Source organism: Protopterus annectens, chromosome 1.part0, assembly GCF_019279795.1.
Source record: "Protopterus annectens isolate FY-2018-M chromosome 1.part0, PAN1.0, whole genome shotgun sequence".
NCBI lineage: Eukaryota > Metazoa > Chordata > Ceratodontiformes > Protopteridae > Protopterus > Protopterus annectens.
The window spans coordinates 1,765,574,999-1,765,592,145 of NC_056725.1; the positions used below are offsets into that span (position 1 = coordinate 1,765,574,999).

The following is a 17,147-nucleotide window of genomic DNA, read 5'->3' on the forward strand; positions in this document are numbered from 1 at the left end:
ATAATAGCCAACACATGGTTCAAAAAAGAGTCAGTCATAAGATCACATACAAGAGTGGTCAATATGCAACTCAGGTAGACATCCTCTGAATAAGGAAAGAGCACTGGGGTAGAATAAGTGATTGCAAAGTCATTCCCAGTGAAACAGACTGCTCACAGCATAAACCACTGGTTGCCACAATCAGGTGCAAACAGTGGTCAGATAAGGCTCTAAGTTCAACAGAGTGGGCTTAAGACCTGGAAGTTGACTGGAGAGAAATTACAATATTTCAAGGAGTTACTCAGGGCTCTAGCATCCCAAGAAGTGGAGGAAATGGGTGGAGAAGAAGCAGCACCTCAAAATAGCATGTGTGAAGACTACAGAACAGATATATGGCCGAACCAGGTGTGGAAATAAAGTACATAAGGAAAGCTGGTTGTGGAATGCAGAAGTCCAGAAAATCATCAAAAGAAAGAAAGAATGCAGGAACAAGTGGGAGATATAAAAGATGGACCAGACTAGGAAGGAATACTGGTTTGCTAACAAAGAAGCTAAGAAAGGAGTTGCAATAGCAAAGAATCGGGCATCTGAGGCCCCCTACCAGCTTCTATAAAGTGACTTAATAGGTGGCACAAAGAAGCTATATCAGCTTGCAAGGCAAGACAGAAAGATAAAGAAGATAGTCAGACACCCTTCCTAAGGGATGCCAACAGCTACCTACTCTCCAATCCACAGGACATCAAAGGCAGATGGAAGGAGTAATTACAGCAACTTCGGAATGAAGAAAATTGTACAGAAGCTGTACTGCCCCAGATACAGCCTACAGTGAGAGAAGAGGAGGAGTCCACCCCAAAAGAAGAGCAGCACTAAGAAAAATGATGTCAGAGAAAGTAGCAGTCTCAGATGAGATCACAGTAGATATAATCAAGATGTTGGGTGAGAGAGGGGAAAAATGGCTCCTGAGGGCACTCATAGCAATGTGGAGAGAGAGAGTTGTATCCCTGATGACTGTTGAGTAAGCATACTCATGCCAGTGTACAAGAACAAAGGGGATGTACACAACTGTGGGCAGTACAGAGGTATGAAGCTCCTGTCACATTGCCTGAAAGTTCTGAAGTGGATGATTGATAAACAGATATGCACAGCACTAGAAAGTAAGATGGAAGATGAGCAGTTCGGATTCAGATCAGGATGCAGCACAACTGACATGATGTTTGCAGTCAGACAGATAGTTGAGAAGAAGCTAGGGATGAGGAAAGAGCCCAACTGGGAATTCCTAGACTTAGAGAAAGATTATGACAAGGTCCCAAGAAAGCTGATTTGGGCAGTATTGCGGTAGTTGGAAGTCCCAGAAACATTGGCAGAATTAGTGCAGGCTATGTACAAGGACCCAATTACTCAACTACGAACAGTATTCAGTCTCACAGAGGGGGTTCACAGAGGGAGTAGGTATACATCAGGGCTCAGCTCTAAGCCCATTTCTATTCATGCTGGTGATAGATTACATTAGCAAACAGGTCGGAGGGGACAGACCAACAAAGTTGCTATATGCAGACAATGTGGCATTACAGGCAGAATCTGCACAAGAACTTCAGCAAAGGATAGGGGAATGGAATGCAAAACTGAATGCACATGGGATGAAACTGGTGGTAATGGCAGCAAATTGGGGAAATTAGAAGAAGATGAGAATTGAGATAGAAGGGAAGACAGTGGAACAGGTTAACAGCTTTAGATTTCTGGGAGGGGTGATTGAGGAGAAGGAAAGTCTGAATGAAGAGGTCAAAACTAGAATCAGAGGGGTTGCAGCCAACTGGCAAGGAGTGTCAGGTGCAGTGTACGACAGATGAATGCCAAAGAAACTGGAAAGTAAGGTGGACAAACAGTGGTGCAACCAGTACTACTGTATGGTACAGAAACCTGGGCAGTAAAGGCAGAGCAGATGATGAAGCTAGAGGTGATGGAAATGAAGTGCCTGAGATAGGTGGTAGGATGCACAATGTGGGACAGATGAAGAAATGAGGACATAAAAGCAGAAGCCAAAGTAGCTCCAATTGCAGAAAAGATCAAAGAGAACAGATTATGGTGGTTCTGGCACATGTGTAGAAAAATAAAAGACAATCTGGTGAAGAAGATTTGGGACAGACAGAAAGATGTTAAGAGGAAATGAGGGCATCCAACAAAGAGATGGATGGATTGTGTGAGAAATGATCTGTGACACTCAGGCATGAGTGTCAAAGAAGGCAGGAGTGTAGCATTTAGTCTAGAGAGATAGCGACAGTTAACATGACATCCTGACCCCTTGTAGAAATAAGGGGAAAAGGGGGTTGATGATTATGAATACAGTGACAGCAGACTTACAGCTAGGTCACAGAGAAGTGAACACTCTTGGTTATATGCAGCACTGAGGAATCAGGACTGAGGAGTTCAGCATCAGCTATGTATACACTGAACACTGGCAGGAAAATGGGTGTTATGAGTATGTGCTAAAATTGAAAATTCAGATATTTGTTTAACTGAGAAAACCACAATTGTCTTTTCAGGGTTGACTCCCTGCTCAGAGTCACACAGTAAGAAAATAGAGGCTAAGTGAATCAAAACCTGGACTGCAGCTGAAGGTCATTAACATATTATAGCCCTAATTCTGCATACTAAACTGCCTATATTGTCCTACGCTGTCATTGGAGACTTTTCGTCAGAATCTCTCAAGACTGGGACTGGTGCAGCTTTTCAGATCTGGCCAGAATTCTTTTTTCATTCTAGTAGTTTACTTATCCTAGTACTTCATACAAGGGAACTGCACTTTCAGATTATTGTGCATTGTGATATGGCACATTCTCTCTATGTTAGCAGAAAATGTGCATTACCATCTTTACTACCGTAGTAATACAGCTAATGTAAATTTGATGCTGAGTATCACTTTTCATTTCAGATTTGGCACTATACGTTTTACGACCAGCTGAGAGTTGAGCCCGAAGATCATCCAGTCCTACTTACAGAGCCAGCCATGAATCCTGCTCGGAACAGGGAACACATGGTCCAAATCATGTTTGATGCTTTCAATGTACCTTTCACATACATTGCAATGCAAGCTGTTTTGGCTCTTTATTCTTCAGGAAGAACTACAGGTAAGAAGCTGAATGCTGCCTTAGCCTTATGTCAGTAGAGAATGGGAACCATGTACACAGGTTACACCATCTGTCATCAGGAAGAAAGAGAAAAGGCATACATTAATGCCTATAGAATATTACTACCACTTAGGCAAATTTTACTTTGATGCTAAGTTCTTAGTGTAGTCAGCTTTCTAAAGGTGTGACAGGGGACAGGCATATAGTCTTCTGTTCTGAGTGATAAAATAACATGACCCTTATATGGATTAGCAGTTGAAAGTGATAATACTTGTGTATTTTTCCAGACCTGACAGGACTGCAGGGCTGATAGTTTTCCTGCTCTTGCTGGAATATAATATTTTTGCCAACTTCATGGACATTCTGTTTCACAGATCATTTCATCATTCAGATTCATGGAAGTTTTATCTGATAGTCTCGTACTGGTTCTACAGTAATAGTGCATGGAGCTTGATTATCAATAATGTCCAAATGACATGTATAGCCAGTTGTATGCATGACATTCTGTGGCATTTATTCACTTAATATCCAATAGTCCTACAACTGAAACATGGCTGATCAATAGCGATTTTGTTTGTGAAAGTGAAATGTGTCTTTTATTGGGTGTTCTTTAGGATACATTAAGGTTAAAATGCACCGTACTCTCTTTTAATGGTAGTATTGTTTATTCTTTTAAATTTAGTGTTTGAATTTACAGTTTTTTTCAGATGGGCATAAATCATAACTTTATCACAGAATTTCATGTGCATATGAAAAAAATAATGGTGTGAACTGTCACACCAAGTCAAATCTTAGCATTTGTGTGTATAACATGATGTAATGCCAGAACTTTTCTGATCGAGAAAATAAGCATGCAAGCAGAGTAATTTTGGTCGAATTACATTTGGTCGAAAATGATTTCAGGAAGTTCACTTCACCGAAAACGCATTTCACTGAAAACCCATTTGGTCGAAAATGGAATATAGCCCCTGCCCCACTGCAGTGTGACCCTGGAGTGAGAATGTAAAGTTGGGGAGGTGGGGGCACAGCCCCCCACATTGTGGAGTGTATTCACTATAATATACTTATGTATCTATTACAAATACATTGAAACGTATAATGTCAGCAAAAACTAGTTGCAAAATGTGGAGCTATGCCCCCCCACACCTCCCAATGTGGGGGGCTATGCCCCCCATCCCTCTAACTTTATATTCTCACTCCAAGGTCGCACTGCAGTGGGGCAGGGGCTATATTCCATTTTCGACCTAATGGAATTCAACCAAATGAGCTTTCAATCAAATGAGCTTTCAATGAAGTGGGCTGCCTGAAATCATTTTTGACCAAATGTAATTCAACCAAAAGCAGTAGACTCATATATATATATATATATATATATATATATATATATATATATATATATATATATATATATATATATATATATATGAGTGTTTATGTATGTGAGTGAGTGTGTGTGTGTGTGTGTGTGTGTGTGTGTGTGTGTGTGTGTGTGTGTGTGTGTGTGTGTGTGTGTGTGTGTCTGCATCTTTGTGTAGGGGTATGGGCAGATAATGTGGGTGAGTCTGTTGGTCTCGTGCGAGGAGCAAGGAAAAACTGGTCATGGAGGGAGATGGTGTCTTCAGTGTGGTGTAACTAGGCAGAGGTGGGAAGTTCTGATAGGCATGCATGGGTGTGCAGGGACACAGCTTCAATAAAAGATGCAGCACTGTGCTGGGGTCTGGCAGACAGGTCTTGTGCACCTCTAGGAGATATGTGCACCAACTGTTTATGTTCCTACCTACTAGGGCAACCTGTCTAGAGAAGGTCACAGACATAATCCACAGCACATACAGAGGATGGAATGCTGTGTGAAACGGAACAGCATTATGTGCCATTGGTAGTCTCAGCCTAAACACCCCATCCACATATGCATTCACAGTGTCCTGCACTGCCCTTAACACTGGTTAGAGGAGCACACGTAGTGGCACTACAGTACCTAGACCACGCCTTTGCACTCCCATTATGGGCATACTCTGCAGAAGTGGAGGAGGACCAGCCACAAGAATGGCACTAACCAAGATGGTCACCACACAAAGAGAGCTGTAGCATGCAGACGTCATATGCTGTCTTTCCCTTATGCTACGTAAATGGGCCAGGTCTTCATGCAGACAATGCATGCATCAACCTTCACAAGCATTAAGCAGTGGCCATATAGACACTCAGATGGAGGAACTGCACTCATGGCATTGCTGGCCACCAGTATGCTGACCCCTGCTGATTTTTCACATTAGATCACAGTTGCAGTAGCCTAGGCTAAACTTGATCTACGTCACTGCTACGGGCCAGCTTTTCAAACCAAAAATGCACTCCCCCATCCATGCGCTCTAAATATCGGGGGCTTGAGAGGAGCTCCATATGAGAGACAGTTAGAGAGCAAAGAGCTCAGAGCTTTCTTGCTGTTGAAGAGTGCTCCTTCTGCAGGCCCCATGGAACTGTCAGTTTGATAGCGATTCATCAAGGCTGGGCAGACAAGTTCGCCGTTGGGGAATAACTTGCACAAAACTTATTTTTTCTGAGGAAAATATGTTTTTTTCCTGTGAAAATATGTTGTTTTTTGCTATGAAACCTGTTTAATTTTTTTGGACTTTCTCTTCCTATCAGGGGAACATTCTGTTCAAATGCTTGTTTGAACAACTGTGAAAAAAGTGTTATTTTTCTTTCTATTTTCTTACAGGTTTTATAGTTTATGTATCAGGGGCAGGACTTTGTGCTTGTGCAGATTCAGTGTTTTTTTCTTACATGAGCTTGCTTTTGACTCTCATTTACAAATCCCTTTAGGCTCCCCTCACTGACTTCAGTGTTTCATTCTTGATTAAACCTGTGGAGTAGTTACTGGTCTCTGCAGTTCCTTCTTCCCCTGTGGAACAAAAACAAAGTACTTGGGGAGTCTTTGGGTGTCAGGCTTGCTCCATTTGTGCCTCATCCTTTGATGGGTGACTGCTGTGTCCAGTTTTAGTTTTTAATACCACTCATCTTCTTTCTGTGATCCCTCCATCTGTAGCCACTGTTGCTGTAGGAATGCCCTCCATGGGAAAGAGAGAACAACTCTAGGGAAGGAGCAAGTCTTTTACCTAATAGCTGGGATAAGGAGACTGGGTCCATGGGGTTTCTGCCTGCTTTGTGTCAGTCCTTTTCCTGAGAATCTCCCAGGAATAGGAAAGAAAAGTTAACATATATGGCTTCTCTCCTTCTTTTTCCATGAACAGATAATATTTGCTAGGGAGCTAATCTTTGTTTTTCTGCTCCCATTTCCTCTACTGCAAAGAGCAAAATGGTTTTCTTACTTTCTAACCTTAAAATTCATTCAAAAGAGCAGGATTTGGAGGTTGAATGCTGTGCTTCGGGATTTTTTCTCAACCTGAAAATTCTGATTCTGAACTAAATGTTGTTTCAGATTTCCCTCTAGAAGACCATAAAATTAAAAAGCTTTTTCAGTCAAATCAAAATGAAATCCCCATTGCTAAGCAGATGTGATATGTTCTGTTACAGATGGATATTCCCCATTCATTCATTCCTATTTTATCTGCTTTAGAGAATGATTTCCTGACAGTTTGCAGTTTACCTGAAGGTCAACAACCTGCCCCTAGAAGTCTGCTAGGTTGTACAGAATACCTCAGACTCACAAATACTTGATTTCTAACCCTAAAGCAGACCATGGAGTGATTTCCATATCCAGAACTGTTGCTGCTAAACAAATTACTAATGCTAACTTCCATTTGGCAAGGATGTGAGAGCTTTTAATAGGCTTGGGAAGAAAGTGTACTCTTATGTCACTTTAACATTCAGAACATTAAACTAAAAAGCTCAGATGTTAAAGTTTTTACTTCTGTCTCTTGAGAACATACCAGTGTTGACTGTTAACTTTCTCTCTTCTGAGGTGAAATCTTTGAATGCCTCTACAATATCTGCTTTTTTTCTTAAATGTTTTTTATGATGCTGCAGATACAGTCACCAGGGCAGCTGCTTCTGGGTCAATTATGAGATGATTTGCTTGTTTTTAGTCTCAAAATCTTCCCGAAGATGTTAAAACTGAAATTTTATTTCTCCCCTAGACCAAAAAAAGTTTTGTTTGGCCCTTCTTCAGCTGAGGTGTTTAAGAGATTTGATGAGAGAGGAAAGCTAATACCAGATATAACCCAAATCTTCCAGTCTTCCTGTTTTAAGACAAATGAAAAGACTTCTTCAACTCAGCTCATTTGTAATAAGCAATTCAAGCAGCAAAGTGCTTGCAACGAAGATTTTAAAGAGCAATGGCTAAGCGGCTCCCAAAAGAAAGGAAACACCTATCAAGACCAAGGCAGTCCAAATAGTCTTAATATAGCCTTTTTAGGACCCCCCCTGAATTTTTCCTGGAGCCAGTTCCTGCAGACTACAGTGGTAAAGGATTTAATATAAGGATTTTTGTCTGGTCCCAAAGAGAGAAGGAACTTGTGCTAGATCTGTGTGTTCTCCAAAATGTACACATTTCAAAATGTTGCCCCTTCGGACCCTGCTACTTCTGGTTCCTTTATGAGCTTTCATGGTAAAGTTAGTTTTAAAAGATGCTTACCATCAATTTCACATTCACATTGGCAAGCACTTCAAACATTTTTTTAAGAATTTCTGTATCTGTCTCACATTATCAGTTCCTGTGTTTACTCTTTAGACTAGCTATGGTTCCAAGAGTATTTACAAGTACCTGGCTCTAGTACTTGCATATTGCAGACTCCAAGGCATTCACACTTTTTCATATTTGGAGAATTCCCTTGTATTTGCAAACTCTTCTTCCAGTTGCCTTAAGTCCTTAAAAAGTGGTCAAAATCTTCATCTTGGTCTGGGATTTCAAGTGCACTTACAGAAATATTCAGTCATCCCATCTCACAGAATTGTTCTCTTGGGATGTCTTGTAGATTCTGCATTGGTAATAGTCTGTCTTCCTCCAGACAAAGTAGAGATGTTCCAAAAGTTCTTCCTGAGCTTCTCCACTCAAAACTAAGCATCTGCTAGGGAAATTTTCAGGACTGTGGGTTACTGAGCTTCCAAGATATTTTTTGATCCCCCTAGCAAGTCTTCATTTGAGAAAAATACAGTGGTATCTCAGGTCAGTCTGGACTGAACACCTTCACTTTTTTTATATGTCTGTTTTGGGCACTTTAAGGAGAGAGGTTCTGTGTGATGGATAGACCAGTTGTCTTAGATTTCAGATCTCTCACAATCTCTTGAACTTCCTCACCAGCCTGTTACAGAAGATACTTCAGACCCGGCTTGAGGAGCTGTTTCAAATGGAGTGAAAGTGCAAGGTATGTGGAACAAACATAGGTAAAAACACATATATGTCAGAGATATTGGCTGTAATAAATGCTTTGAAAGCCTTAAATCATCTGTGGTCTCCAGGATCTCTGCAGATTGTCACACACCACAGTGATGTGCTGTATAAACAAAGAGGAGGATACCATATCTTATTCCCTGTGCAGACTTGCTGTGGTAGCAGCTCAGTTCAGTTTGACTCTTCTAGCTACATACATTCTGTCAGAGTAAAAGAATGTAGCAGACAAGCTAAGCAGGGTAGGACAATCCCTCACAAATAGAAACTTCACTCTGGAGTATTTCAAGAACTGACCCAAATGTGGTGAACATCTCAAGTAGATCTTTTTGTTTCCTCTCAGAACAGACAACTAAAGAAATTCTCCTGCAGGATTTCTTCCAAACAGGCCTAGAAGACAGATGCCTTTTCTCTCCTTTGGAAAGAAGTTTTCCTCTGTGCCTTTCCACCCTTTCTACTAATATCCAGGATTCTTCTAAAGGACTCCCAAAATATTGTGTTGATGACCCCCTTTTAACCCAGGTGACAATGGTTCTCCCTTCTTCTGAAAGTAGCAAATAAGAACAACCCAAACAGTTCAAACAGGCCCAGAAGTAGAAAGTATCCAAAAAACTTGCCTAATATGGAAGGTAACTGGAATAACTGAAAAAACCATGACAGAATAAAATCTTGTTATTTAATACATAAAGATGAGCGCTTTCACAATGGTAACCATTGCTTCATCAGACATTTCATACAAGAACTAACCACATTTAAATATATTACACAAATTCAAATCAACCAATCCTGTATACATACTACTTAATTATCTTAATTGCACATAGCAACAGAGGTAGATTTTTAAAGTGATAGAGTGTGCTTATGTAAATATGTACACTAGAATCTAGCTAATATATATAGGAGCTATTTCAGTTTTCTAGACTTTAGGGCTGGTCTCAGGGGAAAGCTATCATTTAGACCTAATCCCCTGTGTGCTCCCAGTCTCAAAATCCATTTCACTTCCACATTTTCTGTTGAATTTACTATGTCTCCCATTCTAATATTTATATTCTGTACATGTAGGACTTGGAACAAAAATACATGATGTTATGTAGTCTAGTCTCGCCTACATTCTTACCCGTGGCTCAGCTTTGACTCGGTCATAGTCTAGCTCGAAGTCTTCAATTGGCTCGTGGCTAAGAGGTATCCTATGCTGCAATGCACCTATCCCCCAGATCTCAATTGCCGCTCGTACAGCTCGGACGTGGCTAGGTACAGATGTTCTACTATTTGTTCGATTTAGTAGCTCCAAAAGCTATTTTAATAGCTCGTGTGTGTTTTTACTTCTAACGGTTTATTGAACTTTTCTGGTATCCCGTTTCCCTTGATGTTACGGGCTAGGCCCATTTCAGTTAGAGGACCTAGTCCTCCCCTGTTTTTTTTCTGTTGTCCTTGTTCTTGTGCTTATTGTGTAGCAGGTTAATCCGCCTTGTCAACAGGTTCCTTGTGGTGTGACTGTTTGTTGTTCCCCTGTTTTTTCCTGGGCTAGGCCCATTTAACTTAGAGGACCTAGACCTCCCTGTGGTTACCACGCGGTCACTAGGCTGTTTGAGTTAGAGGCTCTAGTTTTCTGCGCTTCTTTGATTTCTGTGGTGAAGGTGCCCCTACCATTTTCCCCTGTGTGTGTGTGTTCTTGTCTTAACATGTCAACATGTCTAAGGAGTTTAAAGAGCACAGGCCTTCGGGCTTCAAAAAGTGTGTTAAGTGTAACAACAAAATGTCTTTGACGGATGGGCACTCTCTGTGCATGTATTGCTTGGGGGCTATTCATTTACAGGAATCCTGCTTGTTCTGTTACACTTTCAGCCCCTGCATGCTGCAAGAGAGGAAGAACAAGCTAATATTAAGAGGATTGCTGAAACCTTCTTTTGAAGAGGATTTGGAAAGATCTTCCCGTTCCAAATGTTTTCCTTCCGAATCAGACAAAAGTTTGACAAAAAATCGTCTAAGAAACTGTCTCCGGCTCCGTCAATCTCCTCAGAGCCACCGGAGAAAATTATTAAAACTACAATTAATTCTTCAGCTCCACTGGCCTTGGGGCTGACAGAAGACAGTGCTTTGATGATGTCTACATCTCTCCAGGTTTATTGGAGCCAGTGTTAGATTTGTCAGTTTGGAGCCGGTCTCCAGTTTTTCGACCAGTCTCTCCGACTTGTAGGTCTTCCTCTATAGGGAGATCCAGATCCCCGACCATGTCCTCTAGATCCTCCAGGACACTTTTCGATGACAGTGTCGATAGAGTGGTGAAGAAACTTTTCCAGTCAATGGTGCTGGCTAAATTGCTTTCGGCTCTGGCCCAGTCGGCTCCGGAGCCCATCCTCCCTTCATCTTTGGCTGTTCCTCCTCTGGACCTTTCTTCAGAGCCAGAGCTGTCAGTTCCGTCTGATGCCTCGAGATCGGCTCCAGTAACCCCTTCTGGCATCTCTGCTCCAATCTCCTCTCCGACCCTGTCGGCGCCATCCACAGGGTCCAGGATTCACTGCTCACCGGTCAGAGCCAAGAGGGAGCTATCAGGTCGATCTTCTTTGGCTCCGAGCCTTCCTCTCGGCGCTTCGGCTTGGGTGATCATGGACCCGACACCGACTTTGGACCTTATTTCCTTGGCTCCGAGGCTGTCTTTTGCAGTTAGTCGACCTTCGGAGCTGGGGGGGTGGGTCAGCTTTCGAGGTCATGAGAAGTGTACTGGCAAGGCCATAAGCTGCATCTTATGGTACAGACACTGTTTCCCCTCCAGCACCGATATTAGTATCAGATCATCCTCTATCTAGGGACAGCGGAGACCTAAGGCCTCAGGATACCTCCATGAGTGGTCCCCAGCTTTCTGAGGCCTCCCCGGGTTTTTTACACGAGGAGCCACCCAGAAAGAGAGTGTGCAAGAGGAAGCACATCTCCCAAGATGAGTCCCTCACATCTGACACCAAACTTGATGAGTCAGAGGGGTTCCCTAAGTCGTCTTCTGATGATATCTCTTTTTCAGATATCTTAGAAATACTGAGATAGAGAGGCGACTGGCGATCTAAAGCCCCTTCTGAGGAGGAGTTGGTGTTTCTGAAGGCCTTTGGGTCCCAACCCTCCACCTCTTGGGTTTCTCCCCTGTTCAATGAGCTCCTGGACCTCGTTTGTCAAAAGGTGTGGGAAACTCCGGACACTATGAAACCAGTCCCAAGGAGATCCAATAGGTTTTTGTTTGCTCCTCCTGATAGAGAATTTCTTACAAAAGGCATTCCAGTAGATGCCTTGGTGGTGGCAGCAGCCACCAAGAAGGAACTTGCAGAAACCTCATCTACCATCCATCCCCCCTAACAAGGAGTCCAGGGCTATGGACAGATATGGGAAGCATGTGTTCTCTTCAGCGGCCTTTACACCGTGGTCGCTGAACTACTTATCGCCTTTTACATGGCTCTAAAAAGATCTCCTAAAGGAGTTGGGAGATTCTGTACAGGGTAACGTTTCTGATGCTGTGGCTCAGAAAGTCACTGCTCAGATGTCTACCCTAAATTCTGTTACCAACTCCTCCATGAGGCTGGTCTCGTATGCAGCTGATGGAGCGAGCAGGGCTGCGGGTTCCAGAGTCTCTCTTAGGAGACACTCCTGGATGTGCCTGTGCAACTTCACGGAGGCCTTCAAGTCTACCTTCACCAATGCGCCCTTTGACGGTTCATCCTTATTTGGAACCAACAAAGGTGAGGGATACTCTCACTAGGTGTGAGCAGGAAGGAAAAACCATGTCTGCCATGGGAGTCCATTTTTCCATGCCTTTTAGACCATATCTCAAGGGCCAAAAAGGTAGAAAAATGTGGTTCAGAAAATCGCAGAGGTTTTTTCATGACGCACAGAGTGATTCACCCTCCAGAGGCAGAGGAGGGGGTGGAAATTCAGGTAGACGCCGCCCTACAGACAGAGGAGGCCTGTGTAACCAGGGGGGACTGCAATTCCTTTAGTAGCTCTCCCTACCAGAGCTCCTGAGAGGAGGCCGACTGTGCGTCTCTGGAGCCAGTCGGGGGTCGCATTTTTCCTTTACCCAGAAGCCTGGCAAGACATCACCCAAGACGAGTGGGTATTAGAGATAATCTCCAGAGGTTATCATATTCTCTTTCTTTCATCTCCCCCTCCAAACAAAAGAATCCCAGACGTGCCACCCAGTCAAAGGGATTCCTCAACCTTAAAAGTTCAAAAGTTGCTGTTAAAAGGAGCCATCTAGCCCATCCCCTCAGACTAAGTAGGATTAGGGACTTTCCCCAGATTCTTTTTGGTGCTGAAAAGAACAGGGGACCTGAGACCCATTTTGGATCTTAGTTGTTTGAACCTTCATGTAGAGAAGTCCAAGTTCCACATGGTCACATTGCAGACAATTCTTCCGTTATTAGGGAAAGATGTGTGGATGTGCTCCATCGACCTCAAGGATGCTTACTACCATATAAAAATGGACAGGGCATCCAGAAGTCACCTACGCTTTCAGCTGGGAGCCAGTCATTTTTAGTTTGGCTCCTTGCCCTTTGGTCTCACCACAGCCCCCAGGGTGTTCACCAAATGCATGGCAGTAGTAACTGCTCACTTGAGACATCTGGGATTCCAAGTGTTTCCGTACCTTGATGACTGGCTCCTGTCTGCCACCACCAGGCATCTACTACTACAGACCAGGGACGTCACAATTGCACTGTGCGAAAGTCTGGGAATCACCTTGAATTGGGAAAAGTCTGCATTGTTGCCCTCGCAGCATGTTACCTTTATCGGCGCCGAATTAGACACAGTGCTCATGAGGGTTTTTCTGCCAGAAGAGAGAATTCAGGTTTTACAGCAGCAAGTCTACGCTCTACTACCACTGAAGAAGGTCAAGGCAAAAGTGGTCCTCAAGTTGTTAGGGACCATGGCTGCCACGATTATGCTAGTCCCTCTTGCAAGACTTCATATGAGGCTTCTTCATTGGCTACTTTTTGCCCAATGGGTCTCTTCAGCACCTTCCACTCTCCCACTTTATTGTAATAACCGACAGGTGCAAGCAGGATCTGTGCTGATGGCTTCAGACCAGCAATCTCAATACGGGTATGCCTTTCATCCTTCCTTCTCCGATTGCCACTGTGACCGCAGATGCCTCCCAGATCGAGTGGGTGGGCATTATCTCTGCAGGACTGTCCAAGGCACGTGACAGGAACACAAGATCCATTTGCATATCAATGTCTTAGGGATGAGAGCACTGCTATTAGCGTTGCAAGCACTTCAAAGCTTTCTTCCTCATGGGACAATTGCAATCCACTCGGACAACATGTCTGTGGTCTGGTATCTGAACAAACAGGGAGGAACCAGATCGTATCCCCTTTGCAGAGAAGCTCTTCGAGTGTGACAGTGGGCAGTATCTTCCCAGTGCTTTCTAGTGGCAACGCACATTCCGGGGAAGTCGAATGTGATTGCCGACAGTGTAATAACTATAAAAATAAAAAACAGCCACCAAGGACAAAACCGGTAGTCTTGATCGGTGAAAAATGAATTTAATAACACACTAAAACATAAATGACTAAGCGCTTTCACCAGATAAACACACTGGCTTCTTCAGAATCATTTGTATTTTACAAACACTTCACTTAAGTAATAAATTATGTAGTTAATTGATTAATTAATCATTCAAACCAACCAATCTGAAACTCACACTGCACAACTAGTTCCAAGTTAAACACACCATATCACTTTAAAAATTTGTTACATTTCTCCCCTACAAAAAAATTTAAATAAACAATTCAAAATACACAGGTATAAAAACAGGCAGAAAAAATCTTACTCAATGTGCCTTAAAATTAATCTAAGTCTACACAAATAAACAACCCTAAAAAATACATTTTTTGATAATAAAATTCTAACAAATATTAAAAATGAAAAAACATGATAATGTTCTTCTCATGTTTTATATTAAATATACTCAAATCTGGCTTGCTTTTAACTTTAAGATGGGCATCAAAGAGACCCCATCATTCAAACCAGGAAAATTCAAGGCATTAAGTCTGAGTTGCCACTCAGTTTCCAAGGCACCAATTTTATTGTTAACATCACACCCCCTTTCAGTAGTGACAACACGATCAATAACAAAAAACAAGAATTTTTTAAAATTCATGCATTTGATAGTATGTAAATAAAGTGCATTGTGTTCATCTTTTCTTTTAATACATCTCAAGTGTTCAGATATCCTGTCCCGTAACCTACGGATGGTCTTCCCCACATAAAACGCTTCACATGCTATACAAGAAGCAACATAAACTAAACACTTAGTATTGCAATTACATTGCCCTGGACATGAAATGGTATATTTATAGTCCTTAACACACAAATATGGACCTTCACTAATAAATCTACACCATCTACATGAACCACATTTTTTTATGTGACTTTTTGCAAGGTTTGACCTTGCTTTCAAGAATACCTTTAAGGTTAATACCTCTACTATACACTATTGAGGGTTCTAAACCTAAAACTTCTTTAGTACGATCCCTTAAACAAAACTTCCACATATTCCTTAAACATGAATCCAGTTCATGAGACCTATCATTGTATTTTAATACAAACATTGTACTTGCATTTTCTTTTTCTTTTTTATCCTCATTATCAATAACCAAAACCTTCTTCCATAAAATAGGGAAATAACATGTTTCTCTTTTTTTCATGACCTCTTTTTTGATGTTAAGTAACAATTTCAAGGGGTACCCCCTATCTAAAAACATTCCTATTAATTTATAAATTTCTTTTTGAAAAGTCTCATTGTCACTAACTAACCTAGATGTTCTCACCATCTGTCCCTTTATAATGCATTTTCTCTGATGAAAAGGGTGACAACTATTAAAATGCAACAATGAATTAGAATAAGTCTCCTTCCTATAGATGTTACTAGAGACCTTCAGGTGTTTTCTTGATTGTTATATCTAAAAAAATAATTTCCTCAGTATTCCAAGTGTAAGTAAACTTAAAAAATTGAGTTGTAGCATTTAAATAATCAATAAACTCAACAACTCAACTCATCACCCTTCCATAAAACTAATAAATCATCCAAAAAACGATTATATAAAATTATGTTGTCATTATATTTTGAGGGAAAGATGAAATGTTTTTCCCATGCAAGCAATACCAAATTGGAAAAAACAGGGGCGCACTTGGCCCCCATCGCCACACCGGTTAACTGCTGAAAGATTTCTCCCTCAAAGCTAATGAAATTATTTTTTAAAATAATTTCCATTAAATCGATCAGCAGATTAATTTTGTTTTTGTCAGTTGTTGTACTAGTCAAGAGACTTTCATGAAACTTTCATGAAACATATTTAAACCTTGTTGATGTGGAGTGATATGGTGTGATATGGTGTGTTTAACTTGCAACTAGTTTTGCAGTGTGAGTTTCAGATTGGTTGATTTGAATGATTAATTAATCAATTAACTACATAATTTATTACTTAAGTGAAGTGTTTGCAAAATACAAATGACTCTGAAGAAGCCAGTGTGTTTATCTGGTGAAAGCGCTTAGTCATTTTTGTTTTAGTGTGTTATTAAATTCATTTTTCACTGATCAAGACTACCGATTTTGTCCTTGGTGGCTGTTTTTTATTTTTATAGTTATTACAGTGTTTTTCTGTTTGGAATTTATGTTATTTTGGGTGATTGTCGACAAGCTGAGCAGAGCTATTCTGATGCCTCACGAGTGGTCCCTGAACTAACAAGTGGCGGAACAGATTTTCCGCAGATGGGGTCAGCCTTGCTGCGACCTATTTGCCAGCTTCCTCAATGCCAAATGCAGCAGCTACTTCCCCCTTATTCCCCCAGAAGGGGAAGCACCCAGGGACGCTCTAGTTCACGATTGGCCCTCCGGTCTTCTCTATGCCTTCCCTCCAATTCCCCTGATAACAAAGGTTATTCAGAAAGCACAGTCTTTGGGAAGCAAAATTATACTGATTGCTCCACACTGGCCTCATCAGATCTGGTTTCCTTTTCCTCACCCTTATCTAATGGACGAGCCATGGATTCTGGACCCAGAGCCGGATCTGTTGACTCATATGTCAGGGCAGTTCCACCCCTCCATCCAGACCTTCAGGTTGACAGCATGGCTGCTCCAATTCCGTCCCTAATCAGCTTCATGATTGTTCACCGGAGGTGGTTCATATTCTGTCTTCCTCCCACAAGCCTTCTACTAGGAGTATTTATTCCAGTAAGTGGAAGAGATTCTCCATTTGGGCTCATGAAAGACAGATTGATCCCTATACAGCTCCCATCTCATCAGTTTTAGAGTTTCTATCTCAACTGTTTAGTCAGGGATCTGCTGCGGCAACTATCAAAGTGCAGTTGGCAGCCATTTCTACTTTTCATGTTGCTAATGAACCCAATCTAATAGCGCACAGACTTTGTAGGGCTTTTCTCAAAGGAACTATGCTACTTCAACTTCCAATCTTTGATCCTGTTATGCCATGGGACCTTAATTTTGAGCTACAGCAGCTTACCTCACCTCCTTTTGAGCCAGTGGCAACTTGTGACATTAAATTTTTGTCTTGGAAGACAGTCTTTTTGATATCCATCAGTTCGGCTAGGTGAGTCTCTGAACTCCAAGCTTTATCAGTCCGGCCCCCTTACTTGATATTTTACAAGGATAGGGTTTTGCTAAGACCTAATCCTTCCTTTATGCCTAAGGTTGCTTCAGT

The 17,147-nt window shown here is 41.8% G+C and overlaps 1 protein-coding gene across 1 annotated transcript in view; it reads left to right on the forward strand.

Moving 5' to 3' along the window:
* LOC122805359 (actin, clone 302-like) overlaps positions 1-17,147 on the forward strand; it is a 305,392-nt gene that overhangs the window by 143,177 nt on the left and 145,068 nt on the right. Inside the window, exon 4 of the mRNA XM_044075487.1 lies at positions 2,909-3,104. Coding sequence (XP_043931422.1) covers positions 2,909-3,104 — 196 coding nt within the window. The remainder of the gene's footprint in view (positions 1-2,908; positions 3,105-17,147) is intronic.